The following is a 15,018-nucleotide window of genomic DNA, read 5'->3' on the forward strand; positions in this document are numbered from 1 at the left end:
GGTCATAAAGACTGAGATTTCTCCTCTTTTCAAATCCATTCCTGGCTTTGGCTTCAAAAATCTGTCAGATAAATATTTCTGTGTAAAGGTACCCTAAGGCTTGCCTATCCACTTCATGTCCAATCCACTGAATTTACCACAAGTGACTACAATCAAAGTGTAGAAACGTCTCTAAGACGATAAGAGACATGGTAGATCCTCCTAGGTAAAATTCAAGTGTCATAGCCAACGGTCCAATACTTTTATCTATGCAAAATTGTAGTTTTTGCTTTTGATCATTTAAAAATTTCACAGTATGGTATATAGAGTGTAGACTCGTGGGAGAAAAAAGTTTTTCTTCCCTTTCACACAAGGCTGCAACATAAGAAAATGTGAAACAAGTTGTGACTGCAATGTCAATGAAAAGCCAGACTGTTATCTGAAGTAGGCTGTACAAAAAAAATAAAAAAATAAAAACACATTAAAAAACAACACAAAATGCCTCCTGATAGCTATACTTGTCTGATGTGTACAGGAAGCATGTCTCTGAGGAGACTGCCAACAACCGAAGCTCTGCCACATAATAAATAGAGAGGTTATCAATCGTTTTTCCATCAGTGACCTTAACTGTGAAAACATTTCATAATAAAGAGCCATCTTACTTTTACCTTCACTACTTCCCAGGGTTCCCTTCATGTCTGAATATTTGGTGGGTTCTCCTTTAGGAGGTAGAGGTGGCTGTATATCCAGAGATTTATCATTTATACCTTCCAGACTTCCTTTGGACTGAAAGAAAAACTTATGAATGAAGAGATGGAACAATAGAAGACTGCGCAATAACACCTGACTAGGTCTGATAGTCACCTTGGAGCGGTGTAAGTTAGCCTGGATACCATTGTCGCTTATCTTTACCGTTATTTGCCTTTCTGACACATCCTGACGAATAAATGGAGGCTTGAGTGTGATTGGGGTCCTCTTCTTTGGTTCAACCACATACCTGATGGGATGAAGACAAGATCTCCAGTTAGTATACTGACTAAGAGCAAAGCTTTAAAGGGGTCCTCTGGAGAAATGTTTTTCCTTTCAAATCAGTTGGTGTCAGAAAATTATATAGATTTGTAAAATTTACTTCTATTTAAAAATCCCAAATATTTCAGTATATTTCTCCAGTCCAGACCCCGGACTGGAGAAGTGCAGTTACGCACGAAACAGCTGTCACTGTGATTATGAGGGTGCTGGCGTCTTTGCCACCCATTGCAGATTGAACTGGGTTTTAAAAGTATTTGAAGAATAAAGGTCTACTGAACGCTGGTGAGTGCCATTTCTATTTTCTTATTACTTGAAGACTCCGTGCATTGACGTAACTGTGGCCGCTCACAACATTAGAGCACCAAATGAATATTCATGACACGAGGTGGAAAGATAGACTGATTGGACATTCAGACAAGCATTTCAGAAGGTGACACTTATGGAAAATACGGCACTTCCTGTTTTCTGCCTTTTTTTTTCTCAAAAAAACAGGAAACAGTCAAAAAACAGGAAGTCCTGTGTATCCCAGGCCATCTGAACGTTCACAGAGAGAAGGCAGTCATGTGATTAATACACACACTGGGCCGTGACTCTCTGTACTGGGCGTAATTCCTGTGTTTAGTCTGTTTCTTTCAACAGCACAAGTCAGAAAATCTTCCTTCTGGAGACCTGACCTGGATTTCTGGTAAGTTCAGCTTTGTTTTACAGCATGATAACAACAAAAAATAATGAATGTATATTGCAAACTTGCTCTTCACATCTACAGTTGATTTAGATTTTGAAAGTCATAACGACAGCGACACTAACTTTACTAAAATGTATTTTTAAATGAGAAAAAAATTGATATTTTGAGTAAATTTAAATTAATTTATGGGCCAACAACCACCTTACTGTGTAGGTTTAGGGTCCTATTACACAAAGCAATTTTTAACGATTAACGAGCGTTGTTACGATAGTTACCTCCATCTGATCCCAGCAAACTATGAATGAAGCATGAACTATGTGCAATTACACTGAACGATTAGCGAAAAAATGCTGAACTACAGTGAACAAATGTGTAATTACAGCGGACAATTAACAATGATTTTAGGTTCAGATCTGAATTAACGACACACAAGCGATTTTTCAGTCATTGCCTGCAATTACACAGAACAATTATCTATAAAATTCAAACTAGATAATGATTTTTCACACCATAATCATCCCGTGTAATAGGGCCCTTAGTCTGCCTGCATATTACATGACATGAAATTCATGTTAGCTGATTCCCACTGTCTACATTGCAACAGACTACAAACACAGTTAGTAGTCTGTTGCCAAGGAGATAAGAGGCAACCTTCAATTTTTAATATCCTGCAGCAAATTTGAGTAATGTGTGCACTGTAAGCAGCTAGATTATTCTGAATGTCACTAACTGACTATATAGGACATTGTACCTTCATATATAATCCAGCCAAACGAGACAAACAGAAGGCATAACTGTGACACAGCAAGATCCATATAACTTCCTACCTTGGTGATAATGGACTGCACAAAACATGTTGTATGTTCCCACAGCATCCTCTGGTAAAGGGATTGACTCCTCCACGGAACTTCCCCGTCACCTAGACAAAATGTCAACGTCAGCAGAATGTCATAAAGAAATGAAGTGTGGTTAAACCATGGAATCTGTTCCACTCAGTCAGTTAACTTTGTATAAATTTTGGTACTCGACCCCACAGTTACAGATGGAGGTTACAGGCCGGGTCTAACACTAGCAGGTCTGCTCAAAGAGGTCAACGTGTAATGCAGACTGGATGACATAAGACTAAGTTACAAAATTACAATATATTTTACTTCTCAAACTTATTTATTTCTGCCATTTTAGTACTGTTAGAAAGCGTTGAGATAACTTGCTGAACTGTTCTGGTTCGGCAACGTTCTCAAAACCAGAACACTTGGCATTTGACCCCCCCCCCCCCCCCCCCCCCCCCCCCCCCCCGGCTGGAGAAGTCGAAAGCCGCCCTAGGGAGTCCTGGAAAACATGGAAAGAGCCAAAGGCCATATCCATGTTTTCCTGGCCGCCCTAAGGCAGTATTCAACTTCTCCAGCCGCTGAGAACCAAATGCCGAGCGTACAGGTTTTTGAAAACGTTGCTGAACCCGAATAGTTTGGCAAGTTGCCTTAGCGCTACTGTTAGACCTAAATGTAGGTGCAATTTACCAAAGTTGAGTTTGGGGCTTGTATCTCCCAACTTTTTAGGGTGCGTTCACATGTAGCGGATCCGCAACTGAGTTCTCGTTGCGAATTTGCAGCAAGATCTGCTGCGAATCCCTGCCCTGTACACCTCTGGGCAGACAAACTCACAGCGGGATCAACATCCCGCTGTGAGTATGTCCGCAGCCCACCCAGTTGACTCCCTGGCCACCGAATAGTATACTTCACCTGCTCCCCGCTCCGGCTTGCTTCGGGGGTTCCCAGCACGTCCCGCTCGACCATTCAGTGCGCTGCCCTTCTGCAGCGGACGGATTGGCTGAGTGGGACGTGAAGACGCCGGGAGCCCTGAAGCGTATACTTCACCTGCTCCCCGCTCTGGGGTTAAGGGGGCAGGCTGCGGACACACTCACAGCAGGATGCGAGTTTGTCTGCCCATAAGTGTACAGGGCAGGGATTCACAGCAAGAAATCCGCTGCGGATCAGTTACGTGTAAACGTACCCTTAAAGTTTTTTTTGTTTTTTTTTTACCTGTTCATTGGTGGTGCGACCTCGCACAACGAGAACTATATGGAAGCCAGTGAGACCAATAACAGGAATGAAAAACAGGCCAGCCACACACATGACAGATATTCTGGACCCATGGGCTAAGGATCGTAGCGCTCCACATAGATAATAAAATAGTAAAAACGGCAAAATCAACAGAGAAAGTCCTTGAACTACATCGGGTACCTACTGTTTTTTTTTTTACTTAGTATTGTCTAGAGTAAATCCCAACATGCTCTCTTCAGACTGGTATACCAACTCTCAAACACAAAAGAGGAGATGCAGCAAATAACTTGCCCACAAATCATCAGTAGCCACCTGAAAATCTTCACATGATAGCTGTGCAGGCACAAGTTGTATTCTGGCCGACTTATGCGAATTTGTAGCCCTATGAGTAGGAGGTAAGCGTCAACACACCCAATGACTGCCCCAGGACACGTTCACAAGAATTTTCCATCACCTATTATATTAAACTGGACATAATCGATTTATTTACCCTTTCAAGAGGTATTCTGGGTAAAATTAACCAAGATTGGGCTGGAAACACACACAGCAGTTTTTTGGGAAAATTCAACTGTAGTTTTTGTACCAAAACCAGAAGTGGATCCAATAGAAGCACAAGTCCTCCATTTATATTTTCCATCCCACTTGAATCCACTTCTGGTTTTGGAACAAAAACTGCTGTGTGTGTTTCCAACCTTAGAGCCTCATTCACACATCGGCCCGGTGCTCGGGAATACACCAGTGCAGTGCACGGGAACCAGGTGTGCCAGTAAAAAAAAAAAAGGACCACGCAACAGGCATCCCTGCGCGACGCAGGTCTATTAACGAAAAAAAACCAAAGCAATGTACCTAATGTTACATTCACTTTAAATGTTCAGTAAATTTTGTAAGCAATACAACACGGTTGGCCGATATAGTTTGATAACATGGCGGACACCCCTTGTAGAAATATGGCAGGTATAAACTAACTATACAAAGGAAATCACTAGCATGAAATACTAATCTGTTTCTCACAGTGGCAACAGAAGGTAAGAATTTACATGAACTTTTTTTGTGCACTGAAAGGATACGTAATACTGGTGTGGGCTTCTCCCAGAACCTCCAGATGGTGCAGGACAAATATGAGGCCAAATGAGAAGACCCCAACCATGTGTGTGCTGAGAGACAGCAGGAACAGGAAGAAATAGCGATAATTCCTGCGCCCTATGCAGTTATTCACCCAGGGACAGTGATGATCAAAATCCTACAGAAAGAAACAAGACTCATATAAACCACAGTATAGCAAAACATATTGTACAGTATAGCAATAATGGAAATAAAAAAAAAATAAAAAATGGGCATGTTTCTGTTGGTTCTATTTGGTGTACGCATTCATAAAATTATTATTGCTGTATCATTCAAGGCCCTATTCCACCAACAGATCTGACGACAGATTATCTGCCAAAGATTTGAAGCCAAACCCAGGAACAGACTATAATCAGAGAACAGGTCATAAAGGAAAGACTGAGATTTCTCCTCTTTTCAAATCCACTCCTGGGTTTGGCTTCAAATCTTTGGCAGATAATCTGTCCTCAGATCTGTTGGTGGAATAGGGCCTTTAGTCCGTGCTAAGCCTGTTCTCTTCCGGCTCTGTGTCACATGACCAAGGCGAACTCTGAATGCAAGTCTATGAGGCAGACTCGTTCACAGGTACAAGAGGGCGATCTAGTGATCTGTTTGGGTCTGAACACTTGCACCGTGTCCGATCAATATTATATAATATATATATATATATATATATATACATATATATATATACATATATATATATATATATATATATATATATATATATATATATATATATATACACACACACAATCATTTTTTTTTTTTTCTTCGCAGGTCATCTGTGGCTGTAGTGTTAACGGGACACCGGAGCCGCACCACGGGGCAAAAGGCGCAGCAAAAAAACACAATGTTAACTTACCTATCCTTTCACCCTGTGGCGCGGCTTCGGTGTCCCGTTAACAACCGCAGATGACCCGCAGCTCTTACAGCTGGGTCACAGCCTGGCTGAGAGATTGCTGCTCAGCGAATCAGTGACTGGGAGGGGACACCGCCCGTCATTAATTGGCCGAGCAGGCAATTGCTCAGCTGGGTTGTGTTGTTGCAGCTGGTAGAGCTGCAGGTCACCGGTGGCTGTAAAAGGACCAGGTTTCCAGCTGAAGATAACAGCTAACGGCCATTATCAGGACACTTGTTATTTTAAGCCATTATCAGGACACTTGTTATTTTAAGCCAGCAGCCATTATTATACAAATAACTTCTGTCAGAAAATATTTGACATGTCGGAGGTTTTTTTTACTGACACTTCCAACATTATACCACATTCACTTATAAAGGACTGTGGAAGAGGGCAAATCCAGAACAGTCCAATACACCAGAAATGTATCTTTGAATGAGAACACATACAATCAAAATAGGAATTAAAGTTTAAGACTTACCTCAACACAGTTATCACAGACGCTGCAATGTGAACACCGAGGAGGCCGGTAAAAGTGACAGGTGGCGCACCATTTCATCCGTACTTGTATTCTTTTGATCTCCACATTCTTGTAGAGCGGAGCTCTGAAGTCGTCATCCTTGTCTTCATCTTCGTCAGCTTATCAGACCAAAGAATAAAACAGAATCAAGAATAATACACATACAACAGGTAACCAGCAACAGATGCTGAACTGACCTAGGCCTCTTGCACATGGCAGGACTGTGTACACCCTACCAACCTATTATATAGACCCGTATACTCTATGTGCTGCCAATATGGTGCCTCTCTATGGATATATTTGACACTAGATGCTCTGAGGTAAATTTATCATCTGCATCCCAGTCTAACGCCAAGGAAAAGGTGCAGATTTTTGTGCAAACCACCCCCGCTCAAATATGCTTAAAAAAAAAAAGCCATGAACTCACCTGTCCCTAGCAGCTCCTCTCCCGGCACCGGCCCTGCTCATAGAGAATGGGACACTGCGTAGATTATATTTTAGAAGCGGGATGCAGCGTCAGGCAGGGGTTAACATTTTCCGGCTTATAAGGAGACTTTTGAACCCCTGAAAATCTTCTTAAAAGTCGGGGGTCTCCTTATAAGCCAGAAAATACGGTAATTGCCATAAGTTGATCTAAAACCTGCATGATGAACAGTTGAGCGCACAAAGGACTAGGACCTCCTGTGATTGGTCTTTTTTTCTTTTTTTTTTTTTTTTTTTTTTTTTTTAACAGAAAAAATATCAGCACAGGAGGAGCATGGAGCACAGTTTGGCCGTATATAGAACGTTAAACATTAAATTGAGTCTATTGCAAAACCGCTTGCGATCACAAGCCCTATTGATTTTGTTAAAAAAAAAAATTGCGACAATGTCTCTTTAAAGCATAATCAATCTATTCCCTCCAGAAGGACTTATTACGCATACGTAACATTAGCAGATTTTCCCACTGGGTCTACCAATATACACTGGAGACATCTCCTGAGTATATGGATTGTTTTTCTTAAAATTTTTCTTTGTTATACAACACAGGCACACAGGGTTAACGTTCAGCAGGAAAAGACTTGCTACGTAAGGTAACTTTGGCAAAACGCTTCTCTTTGTGCTGAGCGAAGGCCTGCGTCCTGCCCGGCTCTGCTAATCCCACAGTCTCGTTGTCTTATTAATATTGATTGCATAGAGCCAGCGATGGGTTCAGCCTGAGGTCTCCCTGTGATGCTAGAACTGCTGTGAGTCAATCTACCAGGCAGATGGGGAGTCAGCGGCCACAGTCCCTGCAGATAAATATTTAACATCCGCTAGAAGATTCACAACAACGACGCCACGGTTATAATAAAGGCTGGAGCTAAAAATGGATGCCGCTTCACAGCAGCACCGTAAAACTCTCGTAAGGTCATTCCATCTGCGGAGCGACAATTACTATATTCCCAAAGGAAAGTCACTAGGAAAAAAGTTACCTCTGGGGAAGATACCAGGATCCATAAAGGTTGCCATGCTGAAGTTTGCCAGCACAAAGAGGAACACGAGCCCATTGTACACTGGGATGGCTGGGGAGATTTCGCGAGTCAACCAGGGGCACCTAAAGGAGGAAAAGAAAAAGAAAAAGTTGCATAAAATACAATTTTATTAAAGGATTAAAAAAAATACACATTTATTTTTTTTTTAACAGTCCTGATTCTAACCGGACAATCCTGCAAACCTGACTACAAAAGGAGTAGGGTATATACTCCCATAGCGCTATTATATAAAACTATATTAATATGGTACTTTCTGGTTATAAAGATTTGACTTGAAATTAAATTAAATTAAATATTTACTTGAAATTAAAAATCTCCAGTCTTTCAGTACTTATCAGCTGCTGTATATCCTGCAGGAAGTGGTGTATTCTTTCCAGTCTGACACAGTGCTCTCTGCTGCCACCTCTGTTCATGTCAGGAACTGTCCAGAGCAGAAGAAGATTTCTATATGGATTTGCTATTGCTCTAGACAGTTCCTGACATGGACAGAGGTGGCAGGAGAGAGCACTGTGTCAGACTTGAAAGACTACACCACTTCTTGCAGGACATACAGCAGCTGATAAGTACTGGAAAACTGGAGATATTTAAATAGAAGCAACTTATCTAACAATATCTTATGTAACTTTCTGACACCAGTGGATTTTAAAGGATTTCCCTCTGGAGTGCCCCTTCAAATGATTCTTAAATTCACAACAAAGCGCATTTTGCTTTTAGGTTCCTGTTTGACAAAGCGATTTTTAACAATTACCGATTGCAAACAAGCGCTTTTGGGAAAGACCTGAAATCCTTCTCCATAACACACGGAACCATCGCCGTTACTGCCATTGTTTACGCCTTCTGATCCCAGCAAATAAATGAGCGACGCGCACAATTAGCGAAAAGAAGTGAACAACAACACAAATGATTTTTCAATCGTTATCTGCATAGACGCAGAAAAAAAAATATTGTTTAGATTCGAACTATATAAGGATTTTTCGCACGATAATCGTCCCGAGTAATAGGGCCCTTAGGCTACAGTATAGCCTAGACTACTCGGGGTGATGAAATCCACTTCTTTGTTATTTGTAAAGAGTTCCGCAATAAATCACCAGATATTACCCCTCATCTGCGTAATACAGCTGTCAGTCACTGTGGAACTACAAGTCGGAACCTGTTCCCGTCTGGCAGCCATGACAGCTACATACCCTCGGGTTCTCTATAGCCGGTTTTCTCTTGCTCATGCTAATTCTTGCGTGGTTCCCACAAACATATGTTTTCTGTTGTTTTTTTGTGTAACTGGTAGATGAAGGGACCTGGGATTGCTGCTCATGTAACGGAGAAGAGATCTTTGGTCTAGTTACAGTACAAAGGCAATTAGAGGCTCCCCCAGGAGGCCGGGCGCTGAACTAACTACTTGTGACAATTGTAACCTTCTCATATCAGTACAAATGCCTCGCCATCCCTCAAGGACACAGCTAAGCGACCCATCCGCCTCGGCTCAGATTGAATATAACATATGAATGTTGACAGCCGCACGGGAAGGTAAACATTGCCGTACGAATACACAAAGCAAACAGCGAGCCAGGGGTCAGACACTGGAGGACAGGTGTCCATTAGGCGAACAGCAGCACGGAGGAGAAGCTACACACCATGAAATTACAAGAAATTGCAAAGTTAAAGGTATAAAGACGACCGTACACTAGATGGCTGACCGGCTGATTCCGGCATTGCCTGACGTCTCTGACCGCGGCATACCGAAACCAAACAGGTCATACCTCTATGCAGCTCCTAAACATCTGCCAACAGGGACAGTCAAGAGAGCCCCCATAATCACCATCTGGTCCTGACTACAGTCATGGGGTTGGTCGACCTTTATCTAATACAAATAGCCAGTATAAGGCTATGTTCGTACATGGTACATTCAGGTTGCACTGAAAATTGCGATGTTTTCAATGCACAAGGGACGGAAATAACTTACACGGCATACACAAAGGCCGTCGTTTGCATTGACTTCAATTCAACACATTTTTCAATGACAAGAACGGCCGTTCTTTAATTGCAAACAAAAGCGGTCATAAAAATTATGTTGTGTGAACATTTCATACATTCAGCAGTTTTGACGGATTCGCAACTATGGCCTCATTCACACGCCCGTAATATAGCCTGTGATGGCGGACCACACCCCAAATGTCCATCGGTAGTGCTCGAGACTTCATGGAGCACTGCATTAACATAGCGAACCATGCCACAAATACCGGTTTAAGTTACATGTTTTTTTGTACGTATGTGTTAACAGTCATTCAAAAACATTGGTTTATGTTCTGTCCACAATTGCGTCTCCGCAAATGCAGATAGAACTACGAATATGTGAATGTAGTCTTAAGGCCCTATAACACATACCAATTATTGTTTAAAGAATCGCTATAACGATCGATCGCTAATAAAAACGAGAGATTTTGTGGCAAACGATTCTGAGGTTATTACATTCACTCATTGCTGTTATAAACAATCGTTTTTACGATGTTATACGGTCGCTAATCGTTTCTCAGGACAACCCACACAACAGGTTTTATCAGCCAACGACTTATTACACTAATGGATATGCAAACTCAGCGAGCAACTTGGCGAACAAATCGGTGAACTACCAACGAAAATTTTTAAATAGGTTAAAAGACAAAAATGAAGAATTTTTTATTCCTCATTTGATCGTTGGGTGTTATTACACGGACAGATAATCGCTCGTTTTCGTTCAAGTGGATTTTTAAACGATAATCGCTCTGTGTAATAGGGCCTTAAGTCTGGAGCCAAGGTGCATCCTCATATACAAACTGAGGACAGGAGTGGTGCCTTTTCTGGAAGAAAGCAGCTTTGTGTTTCTAATCCTAGATAACCCCTTAAGGACCTTACAATTCACAAAGTAACATGGAAAGCTGCTCTCTGTTGTGCTTCGTGTTACTATAGAACGCCTGTTGGGGGCTAAACATAAGGCATGAAATAGATGGCAACCTTTTTCGACCACATATTACCATCCTCCTTTCATGTCTTCACAGATATTCAGTACTGTACACCGCCGTGAAATAGATGCGACATCTGGTCTAAAACTCATGTCCAATGTATTTCTGACTTATTTCCCCATGACTTTTCACGGTCGCTCCAGATCACGGTTCTCCCATGTTGCAGAGTTTAAACCAACGCCACTTCTCTCTGTGCCTCCACGCCTTTAAATAACAAATTCTCTGTGCGTGTATCGCTACACTGTCAATGCAGATGACATCTAAATACCTGCAGGGATCTCTGTGATATGTATGCAGATAGCCCCTTGAAGTAGTTGTGTGGGTACCTGTATGAATGATTCTTCAGAACCTACGGCCTTCTTCCATAAATCCTTCACACATGTATCTCCCATCAGCCTCTCCCTTAAGCACAAGGACCTGTGACCCTGCACCGACGCTCTGCACACATATACAAGCCACAGACTGCAATACAAGTCTCCCTGGCCTACATGTCCTCGTCTGTAGACTGAACAATACCTTCCATTCTGTTATGTTCTGAGACAAACACACAGGGCCGCATTTACTAATATGTAGAACAGCGACATCCCAGCATGTTGTCCTTAATCTATAGGGCACAGTGATGGTTTAATAACCTGCATGTCAGCTTACATGGCCTGATAAGATGGAGCAAGCCAGCGCCGACCTGTCGCCTGTCAGGTCAGTGCCTGCGTGCTCCTCATTCCCCGCTCGCTGTCGGTGCTAATAGGCTCGTTCACGCTGCGGAATCGGTGACTAAATCCTACTCGGAAACCCCATCCACAGACTCCGCCGAATTCTGCCTATCACTTTCAATGGGAGGACTTGCGTGTCTCCACTCTTCACGCCTATCCACTCAAAGAATTGATGTCAATTCTTAGAGCGGAGACGCGCGTGGCCTCCTATTAAAAGAGATAGCAGGCGGTATTCTTTGCGGAGTCCGTGAGTGAGATTTCAGCGACGATCAGCTGACATTGTGCATGTTGGATGATCATGCCCTTCAACATAAGCTATTAAACTAAACGACTATCGGATGGAAATCTGCCAAGTACGGCCAATAATCGCTTAATCCCTTAGATCCTCTAGATTCTAAAGCAGTTCCACAAATCACTGGAGTTTTCTGGTTTTATACAGGACACGCTTGTTCAGTATTAGCATGCTTGAGACCGATCGAGCGGCATTTGATTACCGGTGGCTGAAGAGGTTGGATGTAGGAAAACAAAGGTACAGCCTATGGCCTAGGACTGCATCCAGCTTCTTCAGCTCCCAATATTCAAATGCAGAATGGAGGACTCTTTATATAAGGTTCTGCTATTTTTAAATATACCGTTCAACATCAGAATCTCTGCTTGCTGACATATAATGAAATATTCTTGTTTACACACGTATACCTGCTCTTTAGATGAGAAATCTGAGCCAGCGAGACCAGATCAGACTGACAGCAGACATAGCGGGAGATTTATCAAACATGGTGTAAAGTGAAACTGGCTCAGTTGCCCCCTAGCAACCAGATTCCACCTTTCATTTTCCAAAGAGTCTGAAGAATGAGAAGTGGAATCTGATTGGTTGCTAGGGGCAACTGAGCCAGTTCTACTTTACACCAGTTGGATAAATCTTTCCCATTGAGCTTGAAAAATATATAATAAAACTAAAAGGTGACCATACACCTGCAATGACTGACGGACAAAGATCGACTTAAGCTTCCACCAGTCACAAATTTTGCATTTTTTTTTTTTTTTTATGGGCTGCAACCAGTTTTAATAAGAGGATGTCAAGTAAAAGACTGCCCCCCCCCCCCCAACCGATCTCTGTATCTAATACGCAGGTATACTAAACCAGAAGCATCTCTTCTCCATGAGAACATCACTGACATGTGACCCTCTTGGCCTATTCTCCGGTAGTCATTGCATGGGGTGATAAAGTCACCGGAAGTATCAAATGTTCTAAACGCACATTACACCAACGTGGAGCAAAATATTTCCAAAAGTTACAGCACTTGAGACCTTCATTACTCGTAGGAGGAAACATTGCTCCTCAACGTCTCCACATACTAATGCCATGACATCAGCGCTGGAACCTGATATAGAATTAGCGGAGAAAAACAAACATCTGCCCCATATGTAAATACACGCGTAAGATACTAAACTATTCATGCTAATTAATCATAAAATACACACGCTTACTGACGACTACACAGACTAATAAATGTAGGCAGTAAAAAATAATGCAGCGAAGAACAAAGGTTATAGTCATGGAGTCACAATTAATTGATTTACTGAACCAAATTGGAAAAATAAATAAAATCAAATCAGAGGATGATATTAATTTCAACCTAATTTCAAGCAGCAGGATAAATTTGGCCTTAAAGGGAAACCCCGGCAACACATTTTTTATTTTTAAAAATTAACTGGTGTCAGAAAGTTATACAGATTTGCAATCTACTTCTATATATACATATATATATATATATATATATATACACACGCTTAAATAAAAAAAAAGCTAAAAAGGCTACCAGACGTATTATATATACACCGTGTACTAATAGTGCATACCAATTAGAACCAATGTATACATTATATTTTTTACAATTGGTGATCGCAGGTTTAAAGTAATTCCTTTTTTTTTTTTTTTTCAAAAGTTTGTGATCGATGGCTCAGGATAGGCCATCAATAACGAATTGTTGGGTTGTTGACACTCAGCACCCCTGCCGATCATTCCATGGTGCCAGTTACTGCAGCTGTAGAGTGCTTCCTGCTCATTCACCATATATATCCAGGCACAGAAGCTCTGCCGACAGCTCATCAGGGTGAGTGCTGGATGTCGGCACCCCACCGCTCAGATATTGATGGCCTACCCCATCAATCACAACGTCCTGGAAAACCAGTCAAAGAAGTGTTCACTTGCTCAAGACCCCTTATATGATCAAGATCAGAGAAACACTCAATCTGTCCACATATTACATGGATGGGCATTCATCCTAGGGGCCAAATTGCCGAAATTCACACCAACAAACGGCATTACAGCCTGAAATTCGCAGCACACCAAGTTTGTGTCAACGAACCCTTAAAAATCTATAAGCTTAATTTATATAAAAAGTCCGAAAACATACGTTTTCTACACGTTGCTTTATATGTGTAGGCATATTCAGCAATACTCTATGGCAACCAAAAGTAAAACAAATAAAAAATAAAATAAAAATTCAGTCCTGCAGCCTATGAGACACTGGAACTTGATTCCAGGAATAATGAGATGTCATTGCGCCTGCTGGAGGATTCCATCCCTGCGTCTTACAGGCTGGAGGCCAGAAGTGATGGAGGGACCTGATCAACGGCCCTATTACACGGGACGATTATCGTGCAGAAAATCGTTATATCGCTCAAATTTAAACAATAACTGTTCCGTATGTCGTTGATCGAGATCTGACCGTAAAATCATTGTTAATTGTTCACTGTAACTCCGCATTTCTTCACTAATCATTCAGTGTATTTCCAAATCGTTCCTTCTTTGGCTGGTATTAAATGAGAAAACGATCATAGTAATGATCATAACTAACAATTATCGTTGTGTAATGTGATGAACGATTTCAGGTTAACAATACACAATCTCGTTTGCGATCATTTATCGTTAATAAACACTTCATCTAATAGGACCCTAAAGGCCATATTACACTGAGCGATTAATGTTCAAAAAGTCGCTATAACAACCAAAAATTAGCAATTATCTGCACCCAACGATCAAACGACGAAGGAAAGATCGTTAATGATTGTCTTTCAACATGTTGAAAAATCATCATTGGTAGTGCGTTGATCGTTCACAAATCTGTTCGTCTAATAAGTCGTTCACAGATAAAACACGCTATGTGGGTTGTCCTGAGGAAAAATTAACGATCGTAAAGATGATCGTTTATATACAGCAACTGGTGAATGTAATATTAGAATAGTTCCCTGCTAAATCGCTAGTTGTCGCTAGGATCATTATAGCAAAATTTTTACACAATAATTGATTCTAAACAGAGCCGCCTCATAGAGGGGCGGGGGATTCCTCCCACTGGGGGGCGGCCCGACCCGCCTCCAGTGCTTCAGCCCCGGCACCTGTGGATAGAACGGCGCTGTACATGGGAATCGGGCCGCGGTTCAAAAATTGGACCGCGGCACCAGCTTCCCTGCGCCGATCTATCCGTGGGTCATGTTAAAGCGAATGTACCTGATGGTACATTCC

At 41.8% G+C, this 15,018-nt stretch overlaps 1 protein-coding gene across 3 annotated transcripts in view; it reads right to left on the bottom strand.

Annotated features, from left to right (window-relative positions):
• Nucleotides 1–15,018, bottom strand: part of ZDHHC8 (zinc finger DHHC-type palmitoyltransferase 8) — a 52,572-nt gene that overhangs the window by 11,660 nt on the left and 25,894 nt on the right. For 2 of the 3 annotated variants that reach the window (XM_069961061.1, XM_069961060.1), the window contains 7 exons: nt 7,730–7,851; nt 6,237–6,394; nt 4,821–4,993; nt 3,733–3,835; nt 2,521–2,612; nt 844–976; nt 642–765 (listed from right to left, as the gene is read on the bottom strand). In XM_069961061.1, the coding sequence (XP_069817162.1) occupies nt 642–765; nt 844–976; nt 2,521–2,612; nt 3,733–3,835; nt 4,821–4,993; nt 6,237–6,394; nt 7,730–7,851 (905 nt within the window). The remainder of the gene's footprint in view (nt 1–641; nt 766–843; nt 977–2,520; nt 2,613–3,732; nt 3,836–4,820; nt 4,994–6,236; nt 6,395–7,729; nt 7,852–15,018) is intronic. The other variant, XM_069961063.1, reaches the window with a different exon arrangement.

Source organism: Dendropsophus ebraccatus, chromosome 3, assembly GCF_027789765.1.
Source record: "Dendropsophus ebraccatus isolate aDenEbr1 chromosome 3, aDenEbr1.pat, whole genome shotgun sequence".
In the NCBI taxonomy this organism is placed as follows: domain Eukaryota; kingdom Metazoa; phylum Chordata; class Amphibia; order Anura; family Hylidae; genus Dendropsophus; species Dendropsophus ebraccatus.